Source organism: Motacilla alba, chromosome 14 (assembly GCF_015832195.1).
Source record: "Motacilla alba alba isolate MOTALB_02 chromosome 14, Motacilla_alba_V1.0_pri, whole genome shotgun sequence".
Lineage (NCBI taxonomy): Eukaryota > Metazoa > Chordata > Aves > Passeriformes > Motacillidae > Motacilla > Motacilla alba.
Window position 1 is genome coordinate 2241566 of NC_052029.1, and position 25284 is coordinate 2266849.

A 25284-nucleotide genomic window follows, 5' to 3' on the forward strand; every position below is an offset into this window, starting at 1 on the left:
CGCCCAGAGTCGGGAAAACTCCCCCCTCCCTTGCCCTGACTCATCCCGGTGCTCGCCAACAACAACGGGAGGACACGGCTGACCTTCCCGCTCCTCTACAGGGGACACGCCACGCTGCCCACACCCCTGCCTGTGACGGGCAGTGCCTGCCGAGGTAGGCTGCACAGAACTTTTCGTTGTTGTTATTTTAATTGATTTGGCTTTTTTTTTTTTTTTTTTTTACAAAAAGACACCCTTCTGATCTGACTTACAAAAGAGATGTACACAAACCTGTACTAAAAAAAGTTTTCCCAGAAGAAATGGGAAATAACGGTGTATAAATATTCTCTCTGAGTTCTTAAAGCTTCAATTCCCGGTTTGCCTGCTCGGCACTTCCTTTGGCCCGGGGGTCCCGAGGGTCCCAGCACCTCGGCCGGGCCGTACTGCTCACATCAGCTTCCAGGGAGTCGAGTCACGGGCCGTGCTCCACTGAAGGACCCTTGTTACCAGCACGTGGGCGTCCCTCAGCCCAGTCACAGCAGCTTTCTCTTTAGCAGGAGCTAAAAAAAGCCCCCCAACCCCCAAATTAACCCCCCCCCCCTTCTCTTCCGCTACCCACGTTTTAGGTAGAGTCACAGAAATCAAGGCACAGAGCAGTAAAATTCGTGTCTCCTCCCGAAGCATGGCAGCCTCTCGGAAATTGCACGTTGTGGAATGGGGGGGTTTCTGCCTCAGTTCAGTCAGCTCCTTGGTAATCTGTATCCCAGAGGGACATGGCCAGGTGCTGCCACTGGAGCTCAGCCCTCCTGTGTCCAAGGCTCTGGAAGCCCTGTGGGTTCAGAAGTAGGAGGGTTTGAGCCCCGGGGTGTTGTTGTTGCTGGGGTAGTGCGACTGCATGAGCGGCACCTCGCACTCAGAGCCGCCAGAAAGCATTGCTGCCTCTGGCACCTTGCAGCCGTGGCTGCTCAAATCCCCATTTTCCAGGCAGGCTTTCACCCCTTCCAGCTCCAGCGGGCCGGCGTCCGCCCCAGCGCCGCTGGCGTGTGCCTTGGCGCGGCGGTGCCGGCAGTAGTACATGGCGGCGGTGACCACCACCAGCAACAGCAGCATGGCAGCCAGCGCAGGGACGAGGATCAGGGCGAGGTTGGGGTCCTGGCTCTGGGTGACGGGGGAGTGCTGCTGCAGGCTGAGGGGCAGGGTGTGTGCCTCGGCGCAGTGCTCCTCCTTGGGGACCTCCCCCAGTGCCCCGATGCAGACGCGGTAGGTGCAGTTGGGTTTCAGCGCCCGCACCGTGTACTCGGAGAGCGAGGCCGGCAAGCGCAGCATCACCGCCCGCTTGTCCGGCCCCGACAGGTTCCGGTAGCTCAGGCGGATGCCCTTCAGCTGCGCCTTGGACTGGATGTAGTTGTGCAGGTCCACTTTGAGAGAGGTGCTGCCCACCTGGGCGATGCTGACCCGCTGTGCAGGTGGCAGGGCTGGAGTGCCCGGGGCCGCCGTCGTTCCCCTCGCCTCCACCTCGCAGTAGGCGCCAGCGAAGCCCGCGGGGCACAGGCACTCCAGGAGGTTCTGGGCACCCAGGTGGCAGGTGCCGCCGTTCAGACACGTGCGGGGGGGACAGATGGGCGCTGGGGGGCTGGTGGGAGCCGGGGTGCCGCTGAAGGGCACCAAGGTGGAGCTGCCCTGGGGCTCCCTGGGCCTCAGCGTGGGTGCAGCGGTGCTGGGGGGCGGCGGCGGGCGGTGGGTGCTGGGCTGCGGCGCAGGCGGTGGCAGCGTGGTGGTGCGGGGCGTGGTGGGCGTGGGGGTGGTGGTGGGGCAGCCAAAGTCAGTGTATTGCAGGTGGTGGAGGAGCTTGCCGGAGTTTTTGGGGGGGAAGTGGCAGCGCGTCTCCTCGGGGCGCCGCAGGACCACACCACTGGTGTTCACCCACTGCACCAGCCAGCTCATCTGGCAGATACAGTTGAAGGGGTTGCCGGCAGCCGTCACGGCCCGCAGCCTGGGGAAGAAGCCAGAGAAATCCCGAGGGATGGTGTTGATGTTGAGGTTGCTGATGTCCAGCTCCTGGAGGTTGTGGAGGCTCTGGAAGTCCTCAGCTGGCAGCTGGGAGATGCGGGCATTGCCGGCCAGGCTGAGCCTGGTGAGGCTGCCCAGCCGCCGCAGCACGGCCGGGACACGCTCCAGCAGGTTGTCAGAGATGTCCAGCTCGTGGAGGTTGTTTTGGACCTGGAAGAGCTCCTCATTTAAGCTTGTCAGGCCCAGCCCTGCAATCTTCAGGGACTCAATGCTGACGGCATGGAAAGCCCCTGGTGCAATGGCAGGGATCTTGTTCCAGCTGATGTCCAGCAGCAGGAGGTTGGGCAGGTCGAGGGGGGGCACAGCCCTGAGCTGGTTGTTCTGCAGCTTTAGCTCCAGCAGATTCTCCAGCGTGTCAAAGGCAGCAGCATGGATGTGCTGGATCCTGTTCCTCTGCAGGTAGAGCCGTTCCAGCAGCCGCAGCCCATGGAAGGTCTCATTGGTGATCTCCTGCAGCTGGTTGGAGGACAGGTCCAAGTTGACGAGCTCTGTCAGGGGCTGGAAGATGTTTCTCTGGATGCTGGTGATCTTGTTTTGCGAGAGGTCCAGGAGCTGGAGGGCAGGCAGCCCCGCAAAGCTGTCCTCACTGAGCGTTGTGATGCCGTTCTCAAAGACGTAGAGGGAGAGGGTGCTGGGGGGCAGCCCCCGGGGCACCGTCTGGCCCCGCCTGGCTGCACACAGGATGGTCTTGGGGTCATGGCACTGGCAGCCTGCAGGACATGCCCTGGCCAGCTGCCCACGGGCCAAGAGGAGCAGTGTGCAAAGAATCAGCTGGTTCATGGTGTCAGCTCTGCAGAGAGACAAGTGCAGCCAGGGTTAGGGGATGGGCCCTGCTGGGGGGTACCCAGGGCTGGCAGGGCTGTGGGGCACCTCTGAACCCCGCTCTGCCTCCAGGGCTGCCCACCAGCACAGGGGCTTCGCACTCCAGCTCCATGTTCTCCCCTCCCCCAGACCCCCAGGATCTGGGGATGTGGTACCTCTGCACACCCCAGGCTCTACCAAGAGACACGTCCCACTGGTATGGGGGCTGTCTTCGGTGGAGCACCAAGACCTTTCCCAGTACTCACAAGGGCCCCAACCTCTCTAGCTGCTCAGCAGGGTGCAAATCAAACACAGGGGATGTGGAGAATCAGAGCACCGGGAAGGGGTGGGAGCCTGGCCGGCCTCCCCTGCGTAGAGCTCAGCTTAACCCTTTGCTTGTGCCGCCGTCGCAGCAGCTGCACCGTCAGGGGCTGCTCCTGCCCGGATCACCAGCAACAGCAGCCCCTCTTGGGGACAGGAGCACCCAGAGGTGTCCTGGGCCACACAGTGTGGGACTGGAGGAGCCATTTGTGTCCCCACAGAGTCCAGGGGCTCATATTCACCCGCACCAAGCCCCTGTCCCCACAGGTCACCTTGCTGTTCCCCTCACTGTTAAACTCCAGGGACTCAGCACCGAGGGTTGTGTCCCTGTCCCTTGAGGACTGGGGTCAGCAGGGATGGATGGGGGAGGTTCTGGGGTGACCAAGGCTGTAACCACCCCAACCCCAGCTCCCCAATGTGCCTTGGCCACAAACACTGTCTGTGTTCCAAAGGGCTCCTCTCTCAGCCCCTCTAATGACACTAGGCTGGGCCAGAGACTCACAATCTCTTGCCACTCCATCTCAGGGTCAGGGGGAGGTGGCAGAGTGGGATCCCTGGGCGAGGAAGAGGCGAACCCTTCCCCAGCCCCATCTGTTGCCACCTCCCCCCTGCTCAGAGCTGTCGGAGCTCCAGGAAAACAACCCCCTGTGTTTCACAAGGGGCCCCCGCTGTGTGTGGGGGGCTGCAGGTCACACAGCAGCACGTGCCGCCTGCCCGGCCCCGTCAGTAGTGCAGGGACAACACATCCTGCGCCAGGAGGGTCTGGAGCCGTGCTGTGTCCTCGTGTCCCCCTGCCGGGGGGTGGACAGGGTTAACACCGCGGCCAGCTCTGTCCTCGCCTCTTCCTGAGCGGTCCCCCCCAGGGTGGGGTGAGCCCACGGCTGGGCAGGGTCACCACAACCGCCTGAGTCACTTGGCCTGGCCGGCCCTGCCCTGACATGACCTGTGCCGTCAGCCCCTGACACTGGGGAGGAGCTGTGCCACATCCAAGAGGTCACTGTCACCCAGGGGTCACCATCACTACGTCCCCTCCCCAGCAAGCCCAGCTCAGCCCCCAGCCCCCTCAGGACTGTCGGGTGCCCCTGTACCCCCCATCACAGTCAGGCTGCCAGCAGAGTTAAAGACACAACATGGGGACCCTGTGAAGAGCTGTTTGGGGCTGGAGGCAGACCCAGCACCCCTCGAGGTGGCTCCAGCATTCAGAGCATGCTGGCTGGTGGGAGAGCCCTGGACGCAGGGTGCTGGCATGCCAGCGGTGCCACGGCCGTGCCAGCCCGCCCGGGTGGGCAGCGCCGGAGCGGGGCCAGGCCTGCGGGATGCTGGCGAGGCCGGGGCTGGTTTTGCAATGCCAGGGTCGGGTTTCGCTGACGTGTCCCTTGCTGCAACCAGCTGCTGACTCCAAGTCTCTCTCGTCCCTTTAATTACGCTGGCATTTCCTCCCCGTCTGCCAGGCTCCCCGCTCCGGGCAGGTTCGGCCAGCCCGGCCACGGCCGCGCATCCGCGCCTGGCCACGAGCACCGGGCAGGCTGGCACGGCCCCGCAGCCTCCGCCACCGCCCCTCGGCATCGCCCGCTCCGCCGGCACACGCCAGCATCCCGTCCGCGCCCCGCCTCCCGGCACGATGCTGCTCCGAGGCGGAGAGGAGTTACCCCGGCCCAGGAGAGCCCCAGAAACGGGGGGCAGGGGAACAGCCTCCCCAGGTCCTGGCAGGGTCCCCAAAGGCGGAGAGGGGGCCCCGTTTCTGCTGGAGGTGTTGGGGCCGCCCTGCCAGCGGCCTGCTGCTGCCTTGGCTGGGCTCCCCCGCGCCTGCACCGCAGATATTTGCCGAATTATTCATATTTTCCGGCTGCGGGGAGGATCTGGGCTCAGATTCCCCCAGTCCCGGCTCAGCCTTTCCCTGCCAGCCTGCTGGGGTGGGAGTGCCGTGTCACCCCCCTTCCCCGCCTGCAGCCCCCCGGGCTGGGCCACCCTGCGCCCGCCCAGGGCTGGCACTCGGCAGGGGATGCCCTGCTTTGCACCCGCCTCCTGTTTTTAAGGACGAGGCCGACGTCCTTGCGCTGCAGGGTGACACCTGTGCAGGACAGGCTGGAGGAGCTGCAGAGTCCCTGCCTTTCCCCTCTGCTTAGGGACCTCAGGGAAGCAGGCACAGCCGGGATGTTCCTTCCCGCACCGGCAAGCGCAGACAAACAAAGCCAGCGTTGTTGCTGGCCCCTGGGCTGCCACCTCGGCCGGTGGCACCAGAGCAGGAAGGACGGGGGCCCTGCAGCGTGCGGTGACAGGGAGGGACACAGTGCCTCTGCCAGGCGGGATGCAGACGCTGCTCCCCTGCCTTACACCCCTCAAAACAAGCCGATGTCAGCACGTGCCCCCTCCCCCGAGCCAGCCGGGGGGATGTGCAGGATTAAGCCCTTAATCCTCCTCCCCTTCAACCCACCCTGCGCCGCCGCAGCTCCCACCTCCTCCCGCTCCCCTCCCTATTTAATTAAAGTTTCCGCAGCAGCCCCGCAGGAATGCAGGCCTGGTTATTGCATTCCCCGGAGCACTCGCCAGCCCCTCCATCCCGCTCCTGCCCCTTTGACCCGGCCGCGCTCCCCATCTCAGGTGCCGGCAAGGAGAAAAACCAGCAGAGCCGCTTTGCCGGCAGCCAAACCGCCCCGGGAGGAGCCGGAACGCCGGCGGAGGGTGGGAGGAGGCCGGCGATGGTGCCACGCGTGGCCCGGGCGGCACGGGCAGATTCCTCCGGAGTGATGGGGCGGCCGCGGCTGTCCCCGAGCGCTTCCTCGTGCCGCGTCCCGCCGGCAGAGCCAGCCGGGCAGGCGGCGCTTGCGTCAGGGCCACCCGGCCGGCCCCGGCGTGGCGCGGGGAAAACAGTAATTAGTGTCATCCCTGATGGCGGCACTGCCCAGCGCCGTGTGGGCAGCGGCACAGCTGGGTCAGGGCAGTCCGGCCGCCCCAGCCCCAGCAGCGAGACCCGTGGGCGTGGGGCACGCTGGCAAGGGTAGGTGTGTGGGGGAACATCACTGGGGGGGTTGGTTGGGAAGAGTCTCAGAACTGGACATCTCTGCTGGCATGTGTTGACTCCTGTGGCTGTTGCCAGCCTGGGAGGGAGCCAGGCGTGGAAAGGGACATTTACCCCACGGTGGCCCAAAGAGGTGACACCCAAACAGGGTGACAGGCACCAGCACCCTCTGAACTCATACCAGGTGACAATGAAGTGCACGGGGAGCTGGCGGCAGGAGAAGTGGTGGGGTATCCCTGCCTCCCGCTGCCAGGCTGGCGGGTGGCCCTGCTGGCACCCATCCCTCTGTGCCAGCCAGAGGGAAACCCTTGTCAGCACCGCGTGGGGAACTGCTCGGCCCCACAGCAGGTCAGTGACCCAGGACAGCAGCCCCTGAGGACAAGCAGAACAAGGGCAGCCAAACCCCACCCCAGCCAAGCCCTCCACTGAGGAGGGTGGTGGTGGACACTGCTGCCAGCAGCTCCCACCTCTGCCTGACCCCAGCAGGAGAGCCCAGCCGTCACATCTGCCGGGACAGAGCAAGCATGGGATGGGCCTAAAACCGTGCCAGTCCCATGTGGGTCTGGAGCGCTTCACTGCCACTCAGCCATGCCGGATGGAGCCGTGCTCCATGTCAGCCTCAAATACATCCCTCCCCTTGCCTGCAATGGATGCAGCACCAGACCAAGTTCCCAGGCCAGACCCCAGCGCATCCCGTGGCAAAACAGGCACAGGCAGGGACAGGGAAGCGAGAGCCCTCCGCGAATCCCTGTCCCAGCCCACTGCAGTGCCACCGCCCGAGCCCAGCCGAGGCCCTACCATCGGCCGAGGCAGGGGCCAGCCGGATGCCCCTGGCTCAGCTGAGGCCTCGCAGGGAGCAGGGCATGCCGACCCTCAGCCGAGGCCCCAGTGGCACCCTGTCACTCTGGGTGCCCAGGCCACACCGGGTGTCCCACGGCCCGGCCCGGGCCCACCAGGCCCCCGGGGCCCACCGCCCCCCGAGCCCGCGGATGCCCGGCAGAGCCCCTTCCCGCCCGTGGGCTGCCGCCCCACAGAGCCCCGGTGGCCGTGTGGAGCGTCGGGCGGTGTGGCGGCCGCGGGACTCACCGTGGCGGGTGGTGCGGGGCCGTGCGGGGCGGGCGGTCAGTCCATGGCGGCAGCGCGGCGGCGGCCGGGCGAGCGCTCCCCTCTCTGGCGGCGGCGGGCGCGGGGGGCGGCATTTAAATCGCGGGGGCGGGGCCTGCCATCCCGCCCGGCGCCCATTGGCCGAGAGCGCGGAGGGGGTGGGGCGGGGCACGGCCGCCACGGAGGCCCCGCCCCCGCTCACCTGGGGCCCGACGGGGGCGGCACCGCGGGGACACCCGGGAGCCCCCGAGCCGCGGGGACACCAGCGCCTCCGGGAGCCCGCGGTCACACGGACCCCCGGGACACCTGCGCCTCCGGGAGCCCGCAATCACAGGGACCCCCGGGACACCAGCGCCTCCGGGAGCCCGCAGTCACGGGGACTCCCGGAACACCAGCGCCTCCGGGAGCCCGCAGTCATGGGGACCCCCGGGACACCCAGCGCCTCTGGGACCCTGCAGTCGCAGGGGCTGTCAGGACCCCGGAGGCACAATGGCTCTGGGACATTTAGGACCTCTGAGTCACAGGGACCCCCAGGACCTCTGGGACCTTAGAGTCACAAGGACCCTTGGGATATCCAGGATCTCTGATTCACAGGGACCCCTGGGATATCCAGGACATCTGGGACCTCAGAGTCACAGGGACCATCGGGGCACCCAGGACCTCTGAGTCACAGCAGCCCCCAGTACTCCCAGGACCTCTGGGACCTGGGAGTCACAAGGATCCCAGAGGCCTCCACAAGGACCTCCAGACCCCGTGACCCCAGGACCTCCCAGAGCCACAGGGACATTGAGATCTCAGGAGCCTCCAGAGTCATAAGAACCTCTGGGAACCCCTTGGGAACTCCATGTGACCTCAGGGCTCCCCAGACCCACAAGGATCCCCAGGACCCACAGGACCTTTGGAAGCTCCCAGACCTTCCAAATCCTCCGGGCCCCCCAGAACCTTCAGCATCCCTGGGGCCGGGGTCCCTGGGACCCCAGCACCCCTGGTGTGTGTACACACAGGTATAGAGCTAGATCCAGGTACAGGTATCTCCCTCGTATCCCCAGCGCCCATGGGACCCTTGGCAACCCTGGTAACAATAAAGGCTGAGCTGGGTGTCCTTGGCACCCTCAGGGACCCACGTATCCAGCGTGCTCAGGGTAACCAAGGGCTCTGGCACCGATGAGCCCCAGTGCCCTGGGGTCGCAGTCCTCCCATGCCCCTGGCGTCCACAGAGCTCTGCCACCATGTGCCAGGGGACAGAGGAAAGCAGGAAGCCCTTGCAGGGCTGTCCCATGCCCCTATGACAGCAGAGCAATGCTCCCTGTTCAGCATGGTGAGGATGGCATGGGTTGGGCTGGGACAACCAGGCACTCGGGGTGCCCTTGTCCCAGACCTGCCCCACTGTGGTGACAGCAGGGCAGGGGACCCCGGTGCCTGCCCCAGGCATCCTGGCAGTGTTTGCCTGGGTTGTGCCAACAGTCCTGGGGCAGGACCATGTCATACCACATATCCTTCATGGCACGGGATGGCAGGGAGCAGCTCCCTCCCCTTGGCACAGCCACAGAAACGTCAACCGAAAGTAATAGATTGTCCCTTTGGTCTCTGCCTGCGGCGCTCCCTCCTCCACCCCTGCCGAGGGAAGGCACACAGTGCCTCTGTGCTCCTGCCACCACCGTCCCCTCAGGCCACCGAGTATTCCCTGTGTCCCCTCCCGCCACCGAGCGTCGGCCCGGCCATGGAGCAGCCTGGCTGCGGTGTGGGGCAGGGTGCAGGACAGGGAGCCGGGACGCGCTCCAGCTGGCACAGCCGGGCCGCAGGGCACTCCCGGGGCTGGCGGCTGCACAGGTGCCGGGGCAGGCGGGCGGTGAGCCGGGCGTGCCACGCGCCGCCCCGAACTGGCCAAGCCGGCCCCGCCGGCCTCGGGGCCACCCTGCGGGGCCGGAGGCTTCCCCGGGCGAGGCCCGGTGCCGTGGCCGGGCACAGGGAGCAGGGCAGGGAGCGGGATGCCCCACGGCTGTGCAGCCGGGGCTGGAAGCAGGTGGCAGCGACATCCTTCTGCCGAGCTGTCAGCCCAGGCTGGGACGGTGAGGGTTGTACCCCCGGGCACGGCGCTGCCCTCCCATTGCAGCACGGCCTTATCCTGCCCCACGCTTCCCCAGGATGGGGTTTGGGGTGTGCACCCCTGGGGGAAGAGGATCCAGCCCACATCCATGGGGGTGCTGTGCCCGTGGGGGCCCCTGGCTCAGCACTTCCCTTCCCTTGCAGGGTGACCATCCCGCTGTACGACGCCGACACGGGGCTGCTGGTGCTGGCGGGGAAGGTGAGGTCCCATGGCTGGGGGGTGTGGGGAGGCACTGGGGGGACAGGAGGGTGCAGGAGGCCAGTGAGGTGCAACTCGGTACGCGTGGGTGCACACCAGTGGAGTAGAGCAGGTTGCTCGTGGGTGCAGTGGGGTGCTTCCTACAGCCCTGCTCATTCCCTGTCCCTGCCACCTCTCTTCCAGGGAGAAAACCTCCTCTACTGCTTCGAGGTGGCCCCCACACAGCCGGCACTCACCCAGGGTAAGCAAGTCCCCTCCCACCCAAATCTCCCCCGGGGGGCTCACCGCTGCCTGGCCACCCACGCCACGGCCACCCTGCCTGTCCTGCAGTGACGCAGTGCCGGACAGAGGGCAGCACGCGGGGCCTGGCGGCCGTGCCACGCCTGGCCCTGGATGTCATGGCCTGTGAGGTGCTCCGTGTCCTGCAGCTCACTGACACCGCCCTCGTCCCTGTCAGCTACCTGGTGCCACGCAAGGTAAGGGGGCCCTGTGGGTGGCACTGTCTCGTAAGTCCCTGATGTCCTCTCATGGGTGACACCTTCCCAGCACTGGGTGACAAAAAGGACCTGGCTGCAGTGAGACCCCAGTCCCCAGCCTGGGGAGAGCAGGAGTGGAGGTCAAACCTGGATGCTGGTGGTGGGTTGCAGAGTCTGGGTGCTGGGTTTGGGGAGCCGGGCACTGTGTGCAGGATTGGGGTGCTGGAGAGTGGATGCTGACAGCTGGGTGCCACCTGCTGGGTGCTGTTGTGCAGTAGGTGCTGGCCACTTCAAGCAGCTGAAGTTTGGGTGCTGGGTAGTGGGGTCTGGGTGCTGGAAGTGTCTGGGGGTGCTCAGGGGTGCTCCAGCTGCAGCTGTGGGATTTTGAGAACACCCATCTCACACCATCCCTCTCCCCCAGTCTGTCCAGGAGTTCCACGAGGATCTGTTCCCTGACTGCACAGGGATGCTGCCAGCCACCAATGCGCAAGGCTGGTGGGCAGGGGACAGCCAGCAGGTCAGTGTAATCTGGGGGGTGTCCTTGCTGGTGGCACTACCACTGCCCCATGCTCACCGTTGTGCTCGGTGCAGGTGGGGAGGGTGAGCCTGCACCCTGCACGGAGACCCACGGAGACCTTCACATCCCCCGTCATTGCTGGCACCGGCCCCACCAATGCCGGCCACACAGACACCGACACTGGCCACACAGACACCGACACTGGCCACATCGACGCCGACCAGAGTGTGAGCACGGGGTGCTGGGAAAGTGCACTGAGTGCTGAAGGGCTGGGGTCCCTGCTGCCCTCATCCCACAAGACAAACCAGCACCCCCTGCCTGGGCTCTCTCTCCCGTAGGAAGCCAGTGGCTACTCCTCACCATCCTCACTGGCCTCACCAGGCAGCGCGGCCACCTCGCTCTCAGCCAGCACCGGCCCCTCCAGTGGCTTTGCCAGCAGCCCCAGCCAGAAGTCCCTGCAGAGCATTTTGGGTGAGCAGGCAGTGGGGCGGCTCGGGGTGCCCCCCGGGGGGATTCAGGGCGCTCACCCAGCCCTCTCCCGCTGCAGGGCCCAGCTCCCGCTTCCGGCACGCGCAGGGCCGGGTGCTGCACCGGGACCAGCACCTCACCAACCTGCGGGGGCTCAGCCTCACCACGCCGGGCGAGTGCGACGGCTTCTGCGCCAACCAGCAGCGCGTGGCCCTGCCCCTGCTCTCTGCCGGCGGCCAGATCGCCGTCCTCGAGGTAGCCCGGGGAGGTGTGGAGGCCGGCACGGTGCCGCGTGTGCCGTGCCGCTGAGCCCCGGCTCTCGCCCGCAGCTCTCCAAGCCCGGCCGTGTCCCCGACGTGGCCGTGCCCACCATCCAGAACGGCACAGCCGTGGCCGACCTCACCTGGGACCCCTTCGACCCGCGGCGTCTCGCTGTCGGTACGTGCGTGCCAGCCCTGCCCAGAGAGTCCCCCAGCTCCAGGCACGCTAGATCACCCCATTAAGCGCTGCCCATCCCTTGTGGCACAGCGGGTGAGGACGCCAAGATCCGGCTGTGGCGGATCCCCGAGGGAGGGCTGCGGGAGACCCTGCAGGAGCCTGAAGCTGTTCTCCGAGGTGAGGGGACTACTGAGCACCCCACACTGGGGACAAAACAGCCCGGTGGCACCCACAGCTGGGGACAGCCACGCTCTACTTAACCTCACCAGGTCACACGGAAAAGATTTACTCCATCCGCTTCCACCCCGTGGCATCCGATCTGCTGGTCTCCTCCTCCTACGACACGACCGTGCGGATCTGGGAGCTGAGCGCCGGGCGGGAAGTCTTGTGCCTGCAGGGACACACGGATCAGGTAAGGGATGACAAATCCAGGGACACCTGAGAGGCAACTTTGGGACATTTGCACAACATCTGTCTCTCCAGATTTTCAGCATGGCTTGGAGCCCGGATGGGAAAAAGCTGGCAACAGTGAGCAAAGACGGACGGATACGGCTCTACGAGCCACGGCGCAGCTCTCGGCCTCAACAGGTACAATCCCAGCTCTGGGGACGGGCTGGAGAGATGGGGGTGTGGGCAGGAAACCCTCCCTGTGGGCACATGACTGCACCCCCAGCTCTCTCGGAGCAGGCAGGGTGACCTTCACCCCATGCAGGAGGGCCCAGGTCCCGAGGGGGGACGCGGAGCGCGCCTGGTTTGGGTTTGTGGTGGTGATTACCTCCTGGTGTCCGGCTTTGACAGGTAAGGAAAGGGACACATACAGGGCAGGGGAACCGGAGGACACTGCTTGCTCTCACTGTCACCTCCCCACAGCCGCAGCGAGAGGAGGATCCTCCTGTACCGGGCTCAGGCCCTGTCTGAAGGACCCTTGTCTGTGCTTGGTCTGGATGTGGCCCCTTCCACCCTCCTGCCCTTTTACGATGAGGATACCAGCGTCGTCTTCCTCACCGGCAAGGTGAGGGCCTGCCGTCCAAAAAACTGTGAGGCTCCCTGCCTACAGCACCCCTCAGTGTGGAGGGACCCTCCATGTCCCCTGACAGCCCCTGTCTCACACCTCAGGGTGACACCAGAGTCTTCCTCTATGAAGTGACCCCCGAGCCCCCCTACTTCCTCGAGTGCAACAGCTTCACCTCCAATGAACCCCACAAGGTAAAGGAGGGATGTGCTGCCTGTCCCTGGCCCCGCCCTGTGCTGCCAGACCCCTCTCACACCCCCACCCCACCAGGGCTTCGTCTTCCTGCCCAAAACCGCGTGCGAGGTGCGGGAGGTGGAGTTTGCCCGGGCGCTGCGCCTGGGGCAGAGCACCCTGGAGCCCGTGGCTTTCCACGTGCCACGCGTCAAGGTAGGTGGCAGGGGGGGCTGGCTGTGTTTGGGGAGGGGACGGGAGGCAGGGCACCCCCCTGAGCATCCCTTGCCCCCGCAGAAGGAGTATTTCCAGGACGATCTCTACCCGCCGACCCGCGTGTGGTGGGAGCCGGCGCTGGGTGCAGGTGCCTGGCTGGACGGGCAGGACGGGCAGCAGCGCCGCGCCAGCCTGCGCCCCGCAGACATGGTGCCAGGTGGGTGCGGGGGCCGGGCGAGGAGCCCCGGCCCTCAGGGGTGGCTGGGGGGGCTTTAGTCAATGGGGTAGAGCCCTCCCGCCCCACGCTGACACCGCTCGCACAGTGAGCGAGGCCCCCAAAGAGGCCCCGGCTCGGAAGTTCGTCCCTGCGTCCGTGTACCTGGAGGAGAAGACGGATGAGCAGAAGAAGGAGGAGGTGGGTTCTGGGCTGAGCACCCTGCGCCAGGGCCGGGGGTGATGCCCCGCGCCCCACGGCTCTGCCCGTTCTCTCCCCGCAGCTCCTCAGCGCCATGGTGGCCCGGCTGGGTAACAGGGACGACCCGCTGCCGCAGGACTCCTTCGAGGGCGTGGACGAGGACGAGTGGGTGAGTGCGGGACGGGGACACACGGCCCCGGCTGGGGCGCACCCGGCCCCGCCGCGCCCCTCACCCCCGGCCTCCCGCAGGACTAGGCTGGAGCCGGCACCCCCAGAGCAGCCGGGACCCCCGCACCCGCCGGGCCCGGCGGGGCGACCGGGAGGAGGAGGAGGAGGAGGAAGAAGAAGAGGTGGAGGAGGAGGAGGAGGAAGAAGAGGTGGAGGAGGCGCAGGGCCCGTCGCGGGCAGGACCCGCTATTAAAGCCGCTGCACCAGCACCGAGTCCTGCCGTGATCCTGGGACACCGGGGGGGACACGGGGACCGGGAGTGGGGGAGACACAGGGAACGAGGGGGCATGTGGATCGAGGGCGACACAGGGACCGGCTCCGGCGGGATACGGGCATCGGGGTGACACAGGGACCGACAGCGGGGGGACACGGTAACCGAGCGGGACATGAGGACCGGGGCGGGGGGTACACAAGGACACAGGGACCGTCACCGGGGGACACGGAAATCGGGTTAACACAGGGACCGAGGGAGACCCAGAGACCGCGGCAGGGGGGAACACGGGGACCGGGGGAACACGGTGACCGGGGGTACATAGGGACCGGCACCGAGGGGAAACAGGACGGGTACCGGGATGGCACAGGGACTGGAGGGACACCGGGACCGGCACCGGGACAACACAGGGACCCGGGTTGGGGGGGCACACGGGGAGCGGGGCCGGCGAAGTTGCGCCCCAGCCGCCGGCGGGCCTCCGGCGCGGGCAGACCGCCAGAGGGCGCTGTGGCTGCAGAGGGGACGCTCCGGCCGCGCCGAAGCCGTCTCGGTGTCCGCCGTGACCCTCACCCCGGCCACGTGACCGCCGGGGCGGAAGCGGCGGCGGGGACATGGTGAGAGGGGACGGGGGACATCGGGAGCGGGGAGCGGAGCTGGGGCTGGGGCTGGACAGGGCCCGGGCAGGGGCAGCCTGTCCCTGGGCAGCGGGCTCGGGAATGTACGAAGCTGCTGGTTCTGGGAGGGTCAGGGCCAGTGGAGAGGGGACAGGGACAGGGGAGAGGGTCACAGGACCAGGGAAGGGGGAAGAAGTCATGGGGAGGGGACACAGGGACAGAGGAGGGAGGACAGGACCAGCGGAGAGGGGAGCAGGGACAGGGTCACAGGACCAGCGGAGAGGGGAGCAGGGACAGGGTCACAGGGCCAGCGGAGAGGGGAGCAGGGACAGGGTCACAGGGCCAGCAGAGAGGGGACAAGGCATGGGATGGGAGACAGAGACAGGGGAGAGGGAAGAGGGCCTGGGGAGGGGACGGGGTCTAGGAAGGGTATCACAGGGCCTGGTGGGGGACAGAGAAGGGGGTACAGGGCCAGGTACGGCCGTGACAGAAGTCAGATGGGGTCAGAGCAGACCCCCGGGGGATGGGGAGTGGTGACAGGGCCCATGGGGAGGTGACAGGGCAAAGGAACCGTGGTGGCTGTGACAGCAGGGTGTCCCCGCAGGCCAAGTACCTGGCACAGATCATTCTGGTGGGGGCCCAGGTGGTGGGACGGGCCTTCATGCGGGCGCTGCGCCAGGAGTTTGCAGGTAGGAGCTGGGACGCTGCTCCATGAGTTCCGTGTGCCCACGCTGCCCTGCTGGGCACTGCTCCACATCCCCACCCTTCCCTGGGCACCTAGTGCTCCCCATCCCCAGGCTGGGCCTGCAGGGGACACTGCCAGGTTGTCACAGGGCTCTGTCCTGGCCCTGGCACTGCTGCCAGGCTCCCAGAGTTCCCGGCACCCCAAGGGGCAGAGTGGGATAACCCCTGGGATGTGATCCTGCCTTGCCTGTAGCAAACGGTGCCCGCCTGGTCCCTGCCACCTCCCTGGCACCGGGACGGCGTCCAGATGGCCCCAGGGTGGCTGGCTGGGGACTGAGGGGGACACTGGGGTCTGAGCACCTGGAAGAGCTCAGGCTTTGCTGCCTGAGGGTGGGGGTGGCAGGGGTGGCAGGGGGGACTCAGCCCGGTGTCCCCAGCGAGCCAGGCCGCAGCCGATGCGCGGGGACGCGCCGAGAGGCCCCAGTCCGCCGCCGCCTCCAGGATCATCGGCATCAGCCTCCAGGAAGCTCAGCAGATCCTCAACGTCTCCAGCCTGAACCCTGAGGAGATCCAGAAGGTACAGGCTTCCTGGGAGCCAGGGAGGGATGGTGCTGGCAGGGCCTGGCCTCTCCAAGGGCGCTGCTATGCGTGGGGATGGCAGCTGGTTCCCCGTGCCGTCCTGGGCCCAGTTAATCGCAGTTCGAGGATTCCCTGCCCAGCTGGAGCAGCCCTCTGGGCTTGGCCTCTGCGTCTGCCCAGGGGGCTGCTCAGGGAAGGGACGTGGGATCTCTGGAGGTGCCCTGCTGGGAACATGGGGACTCCCAAGGGGTGTCGGGCAGAGCAGCCGTGTCCCCAGGATCACTCCTCAGCGATGCTCTGGGGAGTGGGAGGCTGCCAGGGTTTGGGAGTGGGAATGGCAAGGCTGGAGGTGCCTCTGAGTCGGAGCTTCTCTCGGCAGAACTACGACCACTTGTTCAAGGTGAACGACAAATCAGTGGGAGGCTCCTTCTACCTGCAGTCCAAGGTGAGCGCCGGGAGGAGCGGAGCAGGGGCTGCACCCTCCTTCCCCTGCCCGGCCTTTGGGACAGGCAGAGCCTGCATACACCCGTGGGTGACGCAGGGAGGGGAGGGGCAGCCCATGCCTGGGTGTCACCCCATCCCTGGGCGTCCCTCAGGTGGTGAGAGCCAAGGAGCGGCTGGACGAGGAGCTGCGCATCCAGGCCAAGGGCGACAAGGAGAAGGGGCGGAAAGCCGAGACGTGACTCCTGCCGCCCCTGCCCCCCGTGCCCCTCACCCTTAACTTATAGGTAGCCAATAAACACCGTGTCCTCCAGCACCTGGCCTGGCTGCTCCACACCGGGGAGGGCACGGGGGCCTGCCTGCCCAGCACTGCCCTGCAGGGATCGGCCCCTGCGAGGGGCTGCCCCGGGGGGGGGGGAGGAGGCAGCTGGGGAAGAAGGGGTGTCCCCAGGGCACTGAGGCTGCCAGGGCTCAAATGGCGCTGGGGCTGGCTGCAGAAGCTATTTTTGGTGGGGAGGTTGGATGCTCTTGGATGGAGTGCGTGGCCACCTCTGGCTCCACACCCTGGCAGTGCTGTGCCGTTACCGTCTCCCAATGTGGATGGCTGCTGGCTCGGGGTGAGGGGCTGTGAGGGGACACCCTGTGGCCGTCCCCACCTGCAGCTCACCCCACAGATGCTGGCAGGCTTTCACTGGTGCCGAGGCCGCCTGAGCAGGAGCGTGGGGACACGGCTGGGGGTCAGGCAGGGCCAGCCGTGCCCCCAGGGTCACACCCGTCACCCCCCCGCACCCCTCTGTCCCCAGCGCGGGCTCCTTGCCGTTGGCACCACGACCACGGACTGAAACAGGAACTTACTTCAACTTCACTTTATTGTTTTCTTAATAAACTTCCTCTCCCCTGGACGAATATAGTGTTACAGTCGTTAGCTTATCTCGTACTTGTGCAGTCCTTACACGCTACGCTAACAGCGATGGAGCCCAACAGGAGGAAAATAAAAACAACCCAGAAACTACGATAGAAAGGCACTTCGAGACCGTTAAAATACTGATGTCCTGGAATGTGCAACAACAAACCGATGAGGAGCGAGGAGACGTTTCACCGGCCGGGGCGGCCTGGTCGAGGGCCCGCAGCCATGCTGGGCTAGGGCAGCGCCGGGCGGCCGCCGGTGAGGGCAGGGAGACCGGCTCCCTGCGGGGCACGCGGGGCTCCTTCAGCACCGGGGCCGACTGGGGAGACCCCCGCGGCTCGGAGCGAGCGGGACGCGTGTGACCCCCGGGGGGCTCCGCGCTGAGGCCGGGCGCGCTGTCCCGCGGCCGGGGCTCCCCCGGGAGCATCCCGCCGCCGCATCCCGAGGAGCGGGTGCCCGGCAGCCGCTGCCCGCATGCGCTCGCGGTGCGTGGCTAGGCATGAACGTAGCTAGAGGGGACAGTGCCCGGCGAGCGGCACACGCGGCCGTGTGCCTTGTCACGGGAGGGCCGGGGGGCGGCGGGGCGGGGGCGGCCGTGGCGAGGGAGGCGGAGGAGGCGGGCGGGCGCCGGGCCGGCGAGTGCCCAGCCAGCTGGGCCCGGCACGGGCTGCCGTGGCTGCGGCACTGCCCGCGGCCGTGCGGGGTGGGATGGCACGGCCGGTACAGCTCGGGGCCGCGGGGCGGCCGGTGCCCCGGCTGTCACCCCGCTGTCCGTGCGGCAGGAGCCCGGGGGCTGCAGCCCCCCAGAGCAGCACCGAGGCTTCGGGCAGGGAGACGCCGAGTCAGCGGAAGCGGGAGAGCCCAAGCGGGACCCTGTCGGAGCGGGGGGGCTGGTCGAGAAATAAATAGCGGCGCGTCCGGCTGCCCAGGGCCGGGGGGGAGAGAGGGGGCAGGGGGACCCCCCGTGCCCCACCTGCCCCCAGCACGGGGTCGCAGCCGGCTCCGGCCGCCGAGGGATTATTGCTTTTCTCAGAAGAGTCCGTTCTTCTTTCGTGACGGGTAAAAGCACGAGCGAGGCCCCGCCGGGGCTGCAGGGGGAGGAGGAGGCCGTGTCCCCCGTCCCCAGCCGGGAGCGGGATCTGCCCACGGGGCCGGCGGCCGGCCCCGGGCATCGTCGGGCCCCTCAGTTGACGGCGGCGGGTTTGAGCAGCAGGGAGCCGGGGGGGATGAGCACCCAGCCGGGGGGCAGCGCCTCGGGGCTGCCCCCCGAGCTGACACCGGCCGAGAGGTCGAGCACGGCCCCCGGCAGCAGCGCCAGGCTCTCGGGGGGCACCCGCGGCCGCCCCGGCTCCGTCCTTTCGCCCCTCTCCTTCCGGCTCTCCAGCCCCTTGCCCGCCTTGGGCGGCCGCCCCTCAGCCCCGCTGCCCTTTTCCCCCTCGGCCTTGGCCCCGCCGGCCAGCAGCGACATGACGGGCAGCCCCAGCCCCGCCGCGAAGGGCGAGGGCAGCAGCGGGCTCTTGGCCAAGTTCAGGGGGCCGCCGTTGAGGGGCAGGACGGGGCCGGGCAGAGCGGGCAGCGCGCCCGCAGCCCCGCAGCCCAGGGCGCTGAGGTCGAGCGGCGCCGGTGCCAAAGGGATGGGCAGCGCCGGCAGCCCCGGCGGAGCGAAGAGGGCGGCGGGGTTGGGGATGACGAGCTGCGCCCCGTTAACGTAGGGCACCTCCGCCGAGCCCAGGGGCGTTTTGGGAGGCGGGTGGACCTTGAGCATCTCCGGGTGCTCGGGGGACACAAAATGGCCGTGGGCTTTGATGTGCTTGCGGAGAGAGCTGGGGTCGGTGTAGCGCTTGTGGCAGCCCGGCATCTTGCAGGAGTAGGGCTTCTCCACGTAGTGCGTGCGGGTGTGCTTGAAGCGGTCGCTGGAGTTGGAGTAACGCTTGTTGCAGCCTTCGTAGGGGCAGATGTAGGGCTTCTCACCTGTGGGACAGCACCGGGTCTGCCGGGGGCACCAGCCCTGCCGTGTCCCCCGCGTCCCCTCGAGCCCCCTGCTGCCCCAGCGAGCGCAGTGCGGGCGCTGCTGTGCTGACCTGTGTGCGAGCGGTTGTGGATTTTCAGGTTCTCCAGGCGGGAGAAGCTCTTGTTGCAGGTGGGACAGCGATGCGGCTTCTCGTTGGTGTGCGTCCGGATGTGGATCAGCATCTTGTACCTGCCGGGATGAAGCAATCACAGAATCATGGAATGGTTTGGGAACACCTTAAATCGTGCATAATTCAAACCCCCTGCCATGGGCAGGGACACCTTCCACTACCCCAGGCGCTGTCCAGCCTGGCCTTGGACACTGCCAGGGATCCAGGGGCAGCCCCAGCTGCTCTGGGCCCCCTGTGCCAGGGCCTGCCCACCCTCACAGGGAACAATTCCTTCCCAATATCCCATCTAAATCTCTCCTCTTTTAGTTTAAAACTGTTCACCCTTGTCCTATCACCTGTGGAATGCCTGTGGAAGCACTGGGGAGGGAATGCTAGGGAGAGAGTCAGCCCTGCCTTCCAGGGCAAGTCCTTGTCCCTGTGCCTTGGCTATGGGGTGGGAGAACAGGGACATCCAGGGACACAGTCACCCAGCCCTCCCAGGACCTCGCACCCTGCATTAAGAGGGAGGGACAGGTGGAATCTTCCCCTGCAAAACCCCAGTGCTGGGCTCCTGCCTCCCCTCAGCAGCCCCCCAGAGACCCCAGAGATCCCCTGGAGCCCCCCCATGCCCACCTGGCATTGAAGCCCCTGCCATGGCGGGCACAGCCCTCCCAGTGGCAGCAGTACCCCGCGTCCTTCTCGGGTTTGACGTGGAAGTCGTTGACGTGGTCCACCAGGTCTTGCAGGAGGTCGAAGAACTGGTTGCACTGTGGGCAGGAGGCTGGGGGTGAGGGAGCCCAGCAGGGTGGGCACCAGGGGGGCCAGTCCCCCCATCATGGCCAGCACCAGGCCCCCACCCCATCCCAGCTCACACCTGCGCCCTGTGTGCAGCAGCACCAGCATTTGGGGAAATGGAAAAGGCCCTTTTCACGACCCCCAGCCCTGTATCATCCCCCAGCATGTCTGCACGGCACCCACCTCCCCATCACCACCTTTCCAGCCCCACTGTCCCTGCTTGGCCTCCCAGCCCCAAAACTTGCCCACAGCCCCAAAGAGCTCTGCCATGGCCTCACAGCCCCATGTCCTCTCCCCAGCCCCAAAATTCCCCTGCGTGCCTCCCATCCTTGCAGTGCCCATGTGGTCTCCCACATCACCACCTCCACCCCCTCAAAGCTCCCACGCACCCCCAGCATAACCCCCCAGGGCCCCCAGCCCTCCCTGCTGACCTTGGACCAGCGGCAGACGAGCTGCTTGGGCAGGGGCAGCTCGGGGGGGAGCCGCTTCTCCTTGCTGGGGGGCAGGAAGGCGGCGGGGGGCAGGTGCAGGGCCCCCCCAGCCCCCAGCGGCAGGAAGAACTGGAAGGAGCTGGGGAGGCCATCGATGTAGCGCAGGGACTGGAAATCCTGGAGCAGAGTCCGGATGGAGGAGCAGTGGGGGACAGGGTCAAGCTGGATGGAGACCCCCAGAGACACCCCCCGAGCCCTTTAAGAGATTCTTCCCAGCCCCCCAGGAACCCCACAACCTCGCAGAGACCCCTCCCAGGGATCCCTTCCCTGAGATCCCCCCATGCTCCCCAGAAAACCCCTCGATCTGCCACCCCCCTCCCCAGGGACCCCCAACCCCCCCCAGAGACCCCAAGAGACACCCCAAAGACCTCCCAGGAGCCACCCCGGGGATACCTCCGGGGTCGGGGCCCGGGGGGGCCAGGCAGGACATTGACCCCGGGCTGTGTGTACACCGGCAGCACCGGGCACGCTGCCGAGGTCGGGAGCGCCGTCCGGGCACAGTCCCCACAGCTGGGGACGCCTCGGGGGGGGCCACGGCCGTACTTACGTGTGGGGTGAGGGGGCCGGGCAGGTCCCCGCTGCCCTGGCGCTCAGGGGACAGCGAGGCGCTGCCAGCCGGAGACTCCCCCCCGGAGCGGGGCGAGAGGCTGAGGTCCACCACCGGCACGGCGGCCGGGAAGCGTCCATCCCGCGGCTCCACCAGCCTGGAGTGTCCCAGGAGCCCGGGCGACGGCGAGGCTGGCACGGTCCGGCGACCCCCCCGGCTGCCCCCTCGGCCATCCCCGGCCGGCGGGGTGTCCGGGCGCTGGGGAGCGCGGGGTCGGGGGCCGGTGGGGCCCCGCTTCTCGCGGGCAGCTCGCAGCTTGGAGATGCTCAGCTTGAGGTCCAGGGGCTCCTCCAGGGAATGCATGGTGTCGGGGTGGGCTCTGCGGGGGACGCCCAGGGGTCACCGCGGGGCCGGGGACGCCAGTGCCACCCAGAGCATCGCCCCAGCCCGGCCCCATGGCACTGCCCGCTCTGCTCCGGGCCGGAGGACACGGTGCTGGCACGGAGACCGTGCCGTCCCTTCCGGCCACCCTGCCGCGGCCCCCTCCCGCAGCGGGCAAAGGGCAGGGCACGGCACCGGGCCCCCCCACCCCGGCCCTTCGGTGTCCCCGGTGTGTCCTCTCCGTGTCGCCGGCACAGCCCCTTGGCCCGTGACCAAACCTTGCCGGGGATTGCCAAATCCCCCGGGCACTCGCGGAGCTAGAGCTGTGGTGTCCCCATTCCACCCCCCCCCCCCCCCCACCATCCGTTCATCCATCCATCCGTCCATCCGTCCGTCCGTCAGTCCCCGCGGGCCTGCCCCAGCGAGGCCTTTCCCAGCGGCAGAGGAGGGCGGTGGCGGCCACCAGCCCGGCGGTGACCCGGGCGGCCGAGCCCGCTGGCCCCAGCCCCGGAGGCGGCAGAGCTTCCTCCCCCGCCGGGGCCCCTTCCCCGCCGGCCAACGCCGCTGCTGCCGGGGCCGAGCAGAGGCTGCCGGCCGCACGGCGTGGCACGGAACGGCATGGAATGGCACAACACAATGCCACCCTCGTGGCTCGGCCGCCGCACATCTGGCGGGCAGCTGAGAACGGGCAGCTCGGTGCAGCGGTGAGCGCCCGAGCCAGAGCCGATGCCGTCCCCCGGCTGTGCCCCCGCGGCCACCCGCATCGCCCAGGGCAGGGTGGGGGGCGGCCGAGGGGCCGTGTCGGGGGGCACGGCGCACCCAGCACACGTGGCAGCGGGGGGGCCCCTCCATCCCCACCCCGCCCCGGGGGGCCCGTCCCCGGCCCTGCCCCGCCGGAGGGGCCCCCCGCGCTGGCGGGGGTCCAGCCCGGCTCAGACGCTGAGGAATGCGGAGGAGCCGCGGGGGGGCGTGGGGCCCGGGCGGCGGGGCGGGGGACCCCCCGCCTGCACCCCTGTGCTGGCCGAGGGGCCGGCCCCAGGGGGGGCTCCTGTCCCAGGCTCCCAGGGTGGGAGGAGCCGCCCCACAGCATCTCATCACCCCGAGCCTCCCGCGGCCGGGGGGTCAGCCCCATAGGCGGGTCCCTCCTCTTCGGTGGGGGGGGTCCTCGCCTGAGCATCCACCTCCTCCCGCCGCTCCGGAGGCTGCCCCATCTCAGCGTCCCGTCTCCCGGGTCAGGGACTCTCACTGAGCGTTCCCGGCCTGCCCGCAGTGGGGCCCTTCCCCTCTGGGGGGGCCTCGCCCTGCGCCCCACTGCGGGGCGTGCCCACGGGCTGTCCCCACCCTGAGCCCCACCGCGGTTCTCGGGCTCCAGCAACCCCCCTGCGCCCCACAGCCCGGTGGCACAGCTCGGGGACAGACGGACCCCGGGGCAGGACCCCGCAGCCGGGGTGGCACAGCAGGACCCCCCAGCCCAGGGAGTGGGACGGGGGTCTGGCAGCCCCCCGGCGACGGTGGTCCCGCAGTGAGGCCAGGCAAGGCGTCACCGCTGGTCCCACCACGACGGTCGCGTCCTCACGTCCTCAGGGTTGGGAGGTTGGGGGGTCCCGGAGCGAGCGGTGCTGGGTGGGGACCGCAGCCATCCCCGGGCGGGACGGGTGGGAAAGGGGCCTCCAGCCGCTGACGCCAGGGCTCCCAGCGCGGCCGCGGGCGGGCGAGCAGGAGGCTGCCAAACCACGCGGCCTCGGGAAACGGGGCGCCGCGGGGGCCCCGCCGGGATGGGGACGGGGACGAGCCCTGCGGTGGCTTGGCCGGACGCCCCAGCACCTGCGGCCCCCGCGCGAGGCCCCTGCCCGCTCCTGCCTGCCCCTGCCCGCTCTCCCCCCACGGCCTCTCCTGCCCGCGCCAGGCGCTGCCAGCCCAGCCCCAGCCCAGCTTCCCCCCCGCCACACCAGTTCAAACCAGTCCGTCGCGGGGCTGGGCCCAGGGGCTTCCCAGTCCGGGTGGGGGCCGCTAGGATGGAGCCTGGGTGCGGGGGAGCCCTCCCCATCTCCAGCGGCCAGGCTGGGGTCCCCTGGGCCCCCCACACTGCCCGGCCGCCGGCACGGCTGGGGGACCCGGGGTGACCCCGGTGCAGCCGGCGGGGTGCCAGGTCTCCAGGCTGCCGGCATTGCCGGGGTGTCGTGTATCCCCCCTCCAGCCCCAAACCCGCCAGGAATAGCACAGAGGGGCCGCGGGCAGCGGCTCCCGCGGCGCGGTGGGCTCGGGGATGGCGGCGGTGCGGGATGTCCGCGCCACTGCCGGGGGATGGTGACCCCGGGGCTCGGGGAGTGGGAGCGATGCCAGTGCTGCAGGCAGGGCTCGGTCTCCGCCGCCGTGGCAATTGGCAGCGGCAGGCGGGCACCGCCGCGACGAGGGGCAGCCCCCGGAGCCCCCCGTGCCAGGGCAGCGTGGGCGGGTTGGCAGGATGCGGGTCATTGTCCCCGCGGCTGCTGGCAGGACACGGGCGCCCGTGGGACCCGCCATCGCTGCTTGTCCCACTGCAGATGGTGCTGGCACTGCCACAGCCACTCCTCGCAGGAGCCCACCGGTGCCTGACCGGTTTGGGGGCGGGGGGGCGGGGGGGGGGTCACATCCTGCCGGTAGCTCCATCTTGTCACTGTGGCCCTCCAGCACCCGTCACCCCACGCCAGTCGGGCTCGCGGCAGCTGCCAAAGGTGTCCCCAGGAGCGGACATGGCTGTGGTCCCCGAGCTGCGGCCGGTGCCGTGGTTCCCCCTTCCCGGGCATGTGGAAGCCTCGGGGATCCTGGCAGAGGGCTGACAGCAGCCCCCTGCCACCCCGGGAGCAGCCCCACAGCCCTGCCGCCAGCGCCAGGGCCCCTGCCACCCCTGCCTGGGGACACAGCTGGAGCAGGCGGGGACAGCAGCGGGGTGGTCCCCGGCACCCAGCGGAGCAGCGCCCTGGGTGCGGCAGCATCGTGGGGATGGGGGCACATGGGGACCCTGGCTGGGGGAGGCGGTGACAGCAGGGTGACAAAGGCATGGGGAAGGGGAGGTGTCCACTGGCTGCAGGGTTTCTCCATGCTGGGCAGGGAACGAGTGCCTGCAGCAGTGCCTAGGGACACCGGGGACAATTTGTGGTCCTCGCTGCTGGCACCTCAGGGAGGGGGTCACACCGTCCTAGTCGCCAAAACACCCCACAATGGCATAGCCTGGGCTTGGCCACCCCACGCCTCAGCCCCACGAGGCCGTGGGATTGTCACCCCCCACGATGGAGACTGTCACCTCTCATGATGGGGATCGGGAGGCCCCCGCGAAGGGGACCGGGGTGACGGGCGGCTGCCGGGCGGTGGCACCGCCAGCGTGAGACCGGGATGGGGACGCCCTGCACCCCCCACCCAATGCCACCCTTTCTCCCCTCTCGCACCATGGGGACACTGAGAGGTGTCCTCCCGGTGTGTCCCCGGAGGTGGCCGCAACCGGGCAGAGCCACTCAGCACGTCCCCGCCGCAGCCCCCGCCCCACGGCCAAGGTCAGGACACCCGCCCGGGGTGCGGGGGGACGGCGGGTGACGGCCACCCCCCCCGGCACCCACCGGGCGGCGGGGAAGCCGCCTCTCCTCATTTTCCTCGGGGGTGCGGCGGGGCCGCGTCCCCCCCCGACCCGCTCCCTGGGCGGGGGGGCCTGCAGGTGCCAAGGGACCCCCCGCGCCCCCGAGGGTGGCGAGGAAGGGGCTCCTCGGAGGGTCCCCCCTCCCCCGGCGGTGGCAGCATCCTCCTCATCGTCCTCCTCCCCTCCGCGGTGCCCGGAGCGCGATCGTACCTGCGGCGGGGGCTCAGCGCCGGGCGGGAAGCGGGGCGGGGTGCGGGGCTCGGCGGAGCGGGGCCCCCCGGGGCCGGTGCCGGGGCCGGTGCGGGGCGGCCGGGCCGCTCCGCCACATCCGCAGGGGCTGGGGGCGGGGGTGGCGGCGGCGGGG

The 25284-nt window shown here is 68.6% G+C and overlaps 4 protein-coding genes across 6 annotated transcripts in view; 2 read left to right on the plus strand and 2 right to left on the minus strand.

Moving 5' to 3' along the window:
* The window catches only part of CORO7 (coronin 7), a 35599-nt gene extending 21850 nt beyond the window's left edge, over positions 1 to 13749 (plus strand). For all 3 annotated transcript variants that reach the window (XM_038151031.1, XM_038151032.1, XM_038151030.1), the window contains exons 10-28: positions 9545 to 9599; positions 9783 to 9840; positions 9930 to 10075; positions 10497 to 10592; positions 10667 to 10819; positions 10931 to 11063; positions 11140 to 11315; positions 11390 to 11498; positions 11589 to 11675; positions 11768 to 11910; positions 11982 to 12086; positions 12211 to 12296; positions 12369 to 12510; positions 12615 to 12704; positions 12781 to 12897; positions 12979 to 13114; positions 13221 to 13312; positions 13395 to 13481; positions 13562 to 13749. In XM_038151031.1, coding sequence (XP_038006959.1) covers positions 9545 to 9599; positions 9783 to 9840; positions 9930 to 10075; positions 10497 to 10592; positions 10667 to 10819; positions 10931 to 11063; positions 11140 to 11315; positions 11390 to 11498; positions 11589 to 11675; positions 11768 to 11910; positions 11982 to 12086; positions 12211 to 12296; positions 12369 to 12510; positions 12615 to 12704; positions 12781 to 12897; positions 12979 to 13114; positions 13221 to 13312; positions 13395 to 13481; positions 13562 to 13567 — 2017 coding nt within the window. In that variant the 3' untranslated portion in view covers positions 13568 to 13749. The remainder of the gene's footprint in view (positions 1 to 9544; positions 9600 to 9782; positions 9841 to 9929; positions 10076 to 10496; positions 10593 to 10666; positions 10820 to 10930; positions 11064 to 11139; positions 11316 to 11389; positions 11499 to 11588; positions 11676 to 11767; positions 11911 to 11981; positions 12087 to 12210; positions 12297 to 12368; positions 12511 to 12614; positions 12705 to 12780; positions 12898 to 12978; positions 13115 to 13220; positions 13313 to 13394; positions 13482 to 13561) is intronic.
* Positions 202 to 7635, minus strand: VASN (vasorin). Its single transcript, XM_038151033.1, has 2 exons — positions 7277 to 7635; positions 202 to 2839 (listed from the first exon to the last, which is right to left on the minus strand). Exons 1-2 carry the CDS (start codon positions 7387 to 7389, stop codon positions 817 to 819), a joined length of 2136 nt encoding a protein of 711 aa, XP_038006961.1. The 5' UTR covers positions 7390 to 7635; the 3' UTR covers positions 202 to 816.
* Positions 13750 to 14290: 541 nt separating the features above from the next.
* On the plus strand, positions 14291 to 16971 carry PAM16 (presequence translocase associated motor 16). The gene is made up of 5 exons (XM_038151039.1): positions 14291 to 14365; positions 14970 to 15054; positions 15487 to 15626; positions 16008 to 16073; positions 16225 to 16971. Exons 1-5 carry the CDS (start codon positions 14363 to 14365, stop codon positions 16309 to 16311), a joined length of 381 nt encoding a protein of 126 aa, XP_038006967.1. The 5' UTR covers positions 14291 to 14362; the 3' UTR covers positions 16312 to 16971.
* GLIS2 (GLIS family zinc finger 2) lies at positions 16923 to 25192 on the minus strand. Its single transcript, XM_038151034.1, has 6 exons — positions 25131 to 25192; positions 20930 to 21308; positions 20323 to 20499; positions 19730 to 19863; positions 19058 to 19176; positions 16923 to 18947 (listed from the first exon to the last, which is right to left on the minus strand). Exons 2-6 carry the CDS (start codon positions 21290 to 21292, stop codon positions 18160 to 18162), a joined length of 1581 nt encoding a protein of 526 aa, XP_038006962.1. The 5' UTR covers positions 21293 to 21308; positions 25131 to 25192; the 3' UTR covers positions 16923 to 18159.
* Between the last annotated feature and the right edge of the window lie 92 nt (positions 25193 to 25284).

Bases quoted from the DNA above. Each gene is read 5' to 3' on its own strand.
- VASN (XM_038151033.1), bottom strand. From the start codon at position 7,389: ATGCCGCCCCCCGCGCCCGCCGCCGCCAGAGAGGGGAGCGCTCGCCCG. The intron at 2,840-7,276 runs GTGAGTCCCGCG...GTCTCTCTGCAG, and splicing joins GCCCCGCACCACCCGCCACG to AGCTGACACCATGAACCAGC.
- GLIS2 (XM_038151034.1), bottom strand. From the start codon at position 21,292: ATGCATTCCCTGGAGGAGCCCCTGGACCTCAAGCTGAGCATCTCCAAG. The intron at 19,864-20,322 runs GTCAGCAGGGAG...TCCTGCCCACAG, and splicing joins TCGTCTGCCGCTGGTCCAAG to TGCAACCAGTTCTTCGACCT. The intron at 19,177-19,729 runs GTGGGCATGGGG...TCATCCCGGCAG, and splicing joins GGCAGGGGCTTCAATGCCAG to GTACAAGATGCTGATCCACA.
- PAM16 (XM_038151039.1), top strand. The intron at 15,055-15,486 runs GTAGGAGCTGGG...CGGTGTCCCCAG, and splicing joins GCTGCGCCAGGAGTTTGCAG to CGAGCCAGGCCGCAGCCGAT. The intron at 16,074-16,224 runs GTGAGCGCCGGG...GGCGTCCCTCAG, and splicing joins CCTTCTACCTGCAGTCCAAG to GTGGTGAGAGCCAAGGAGCG.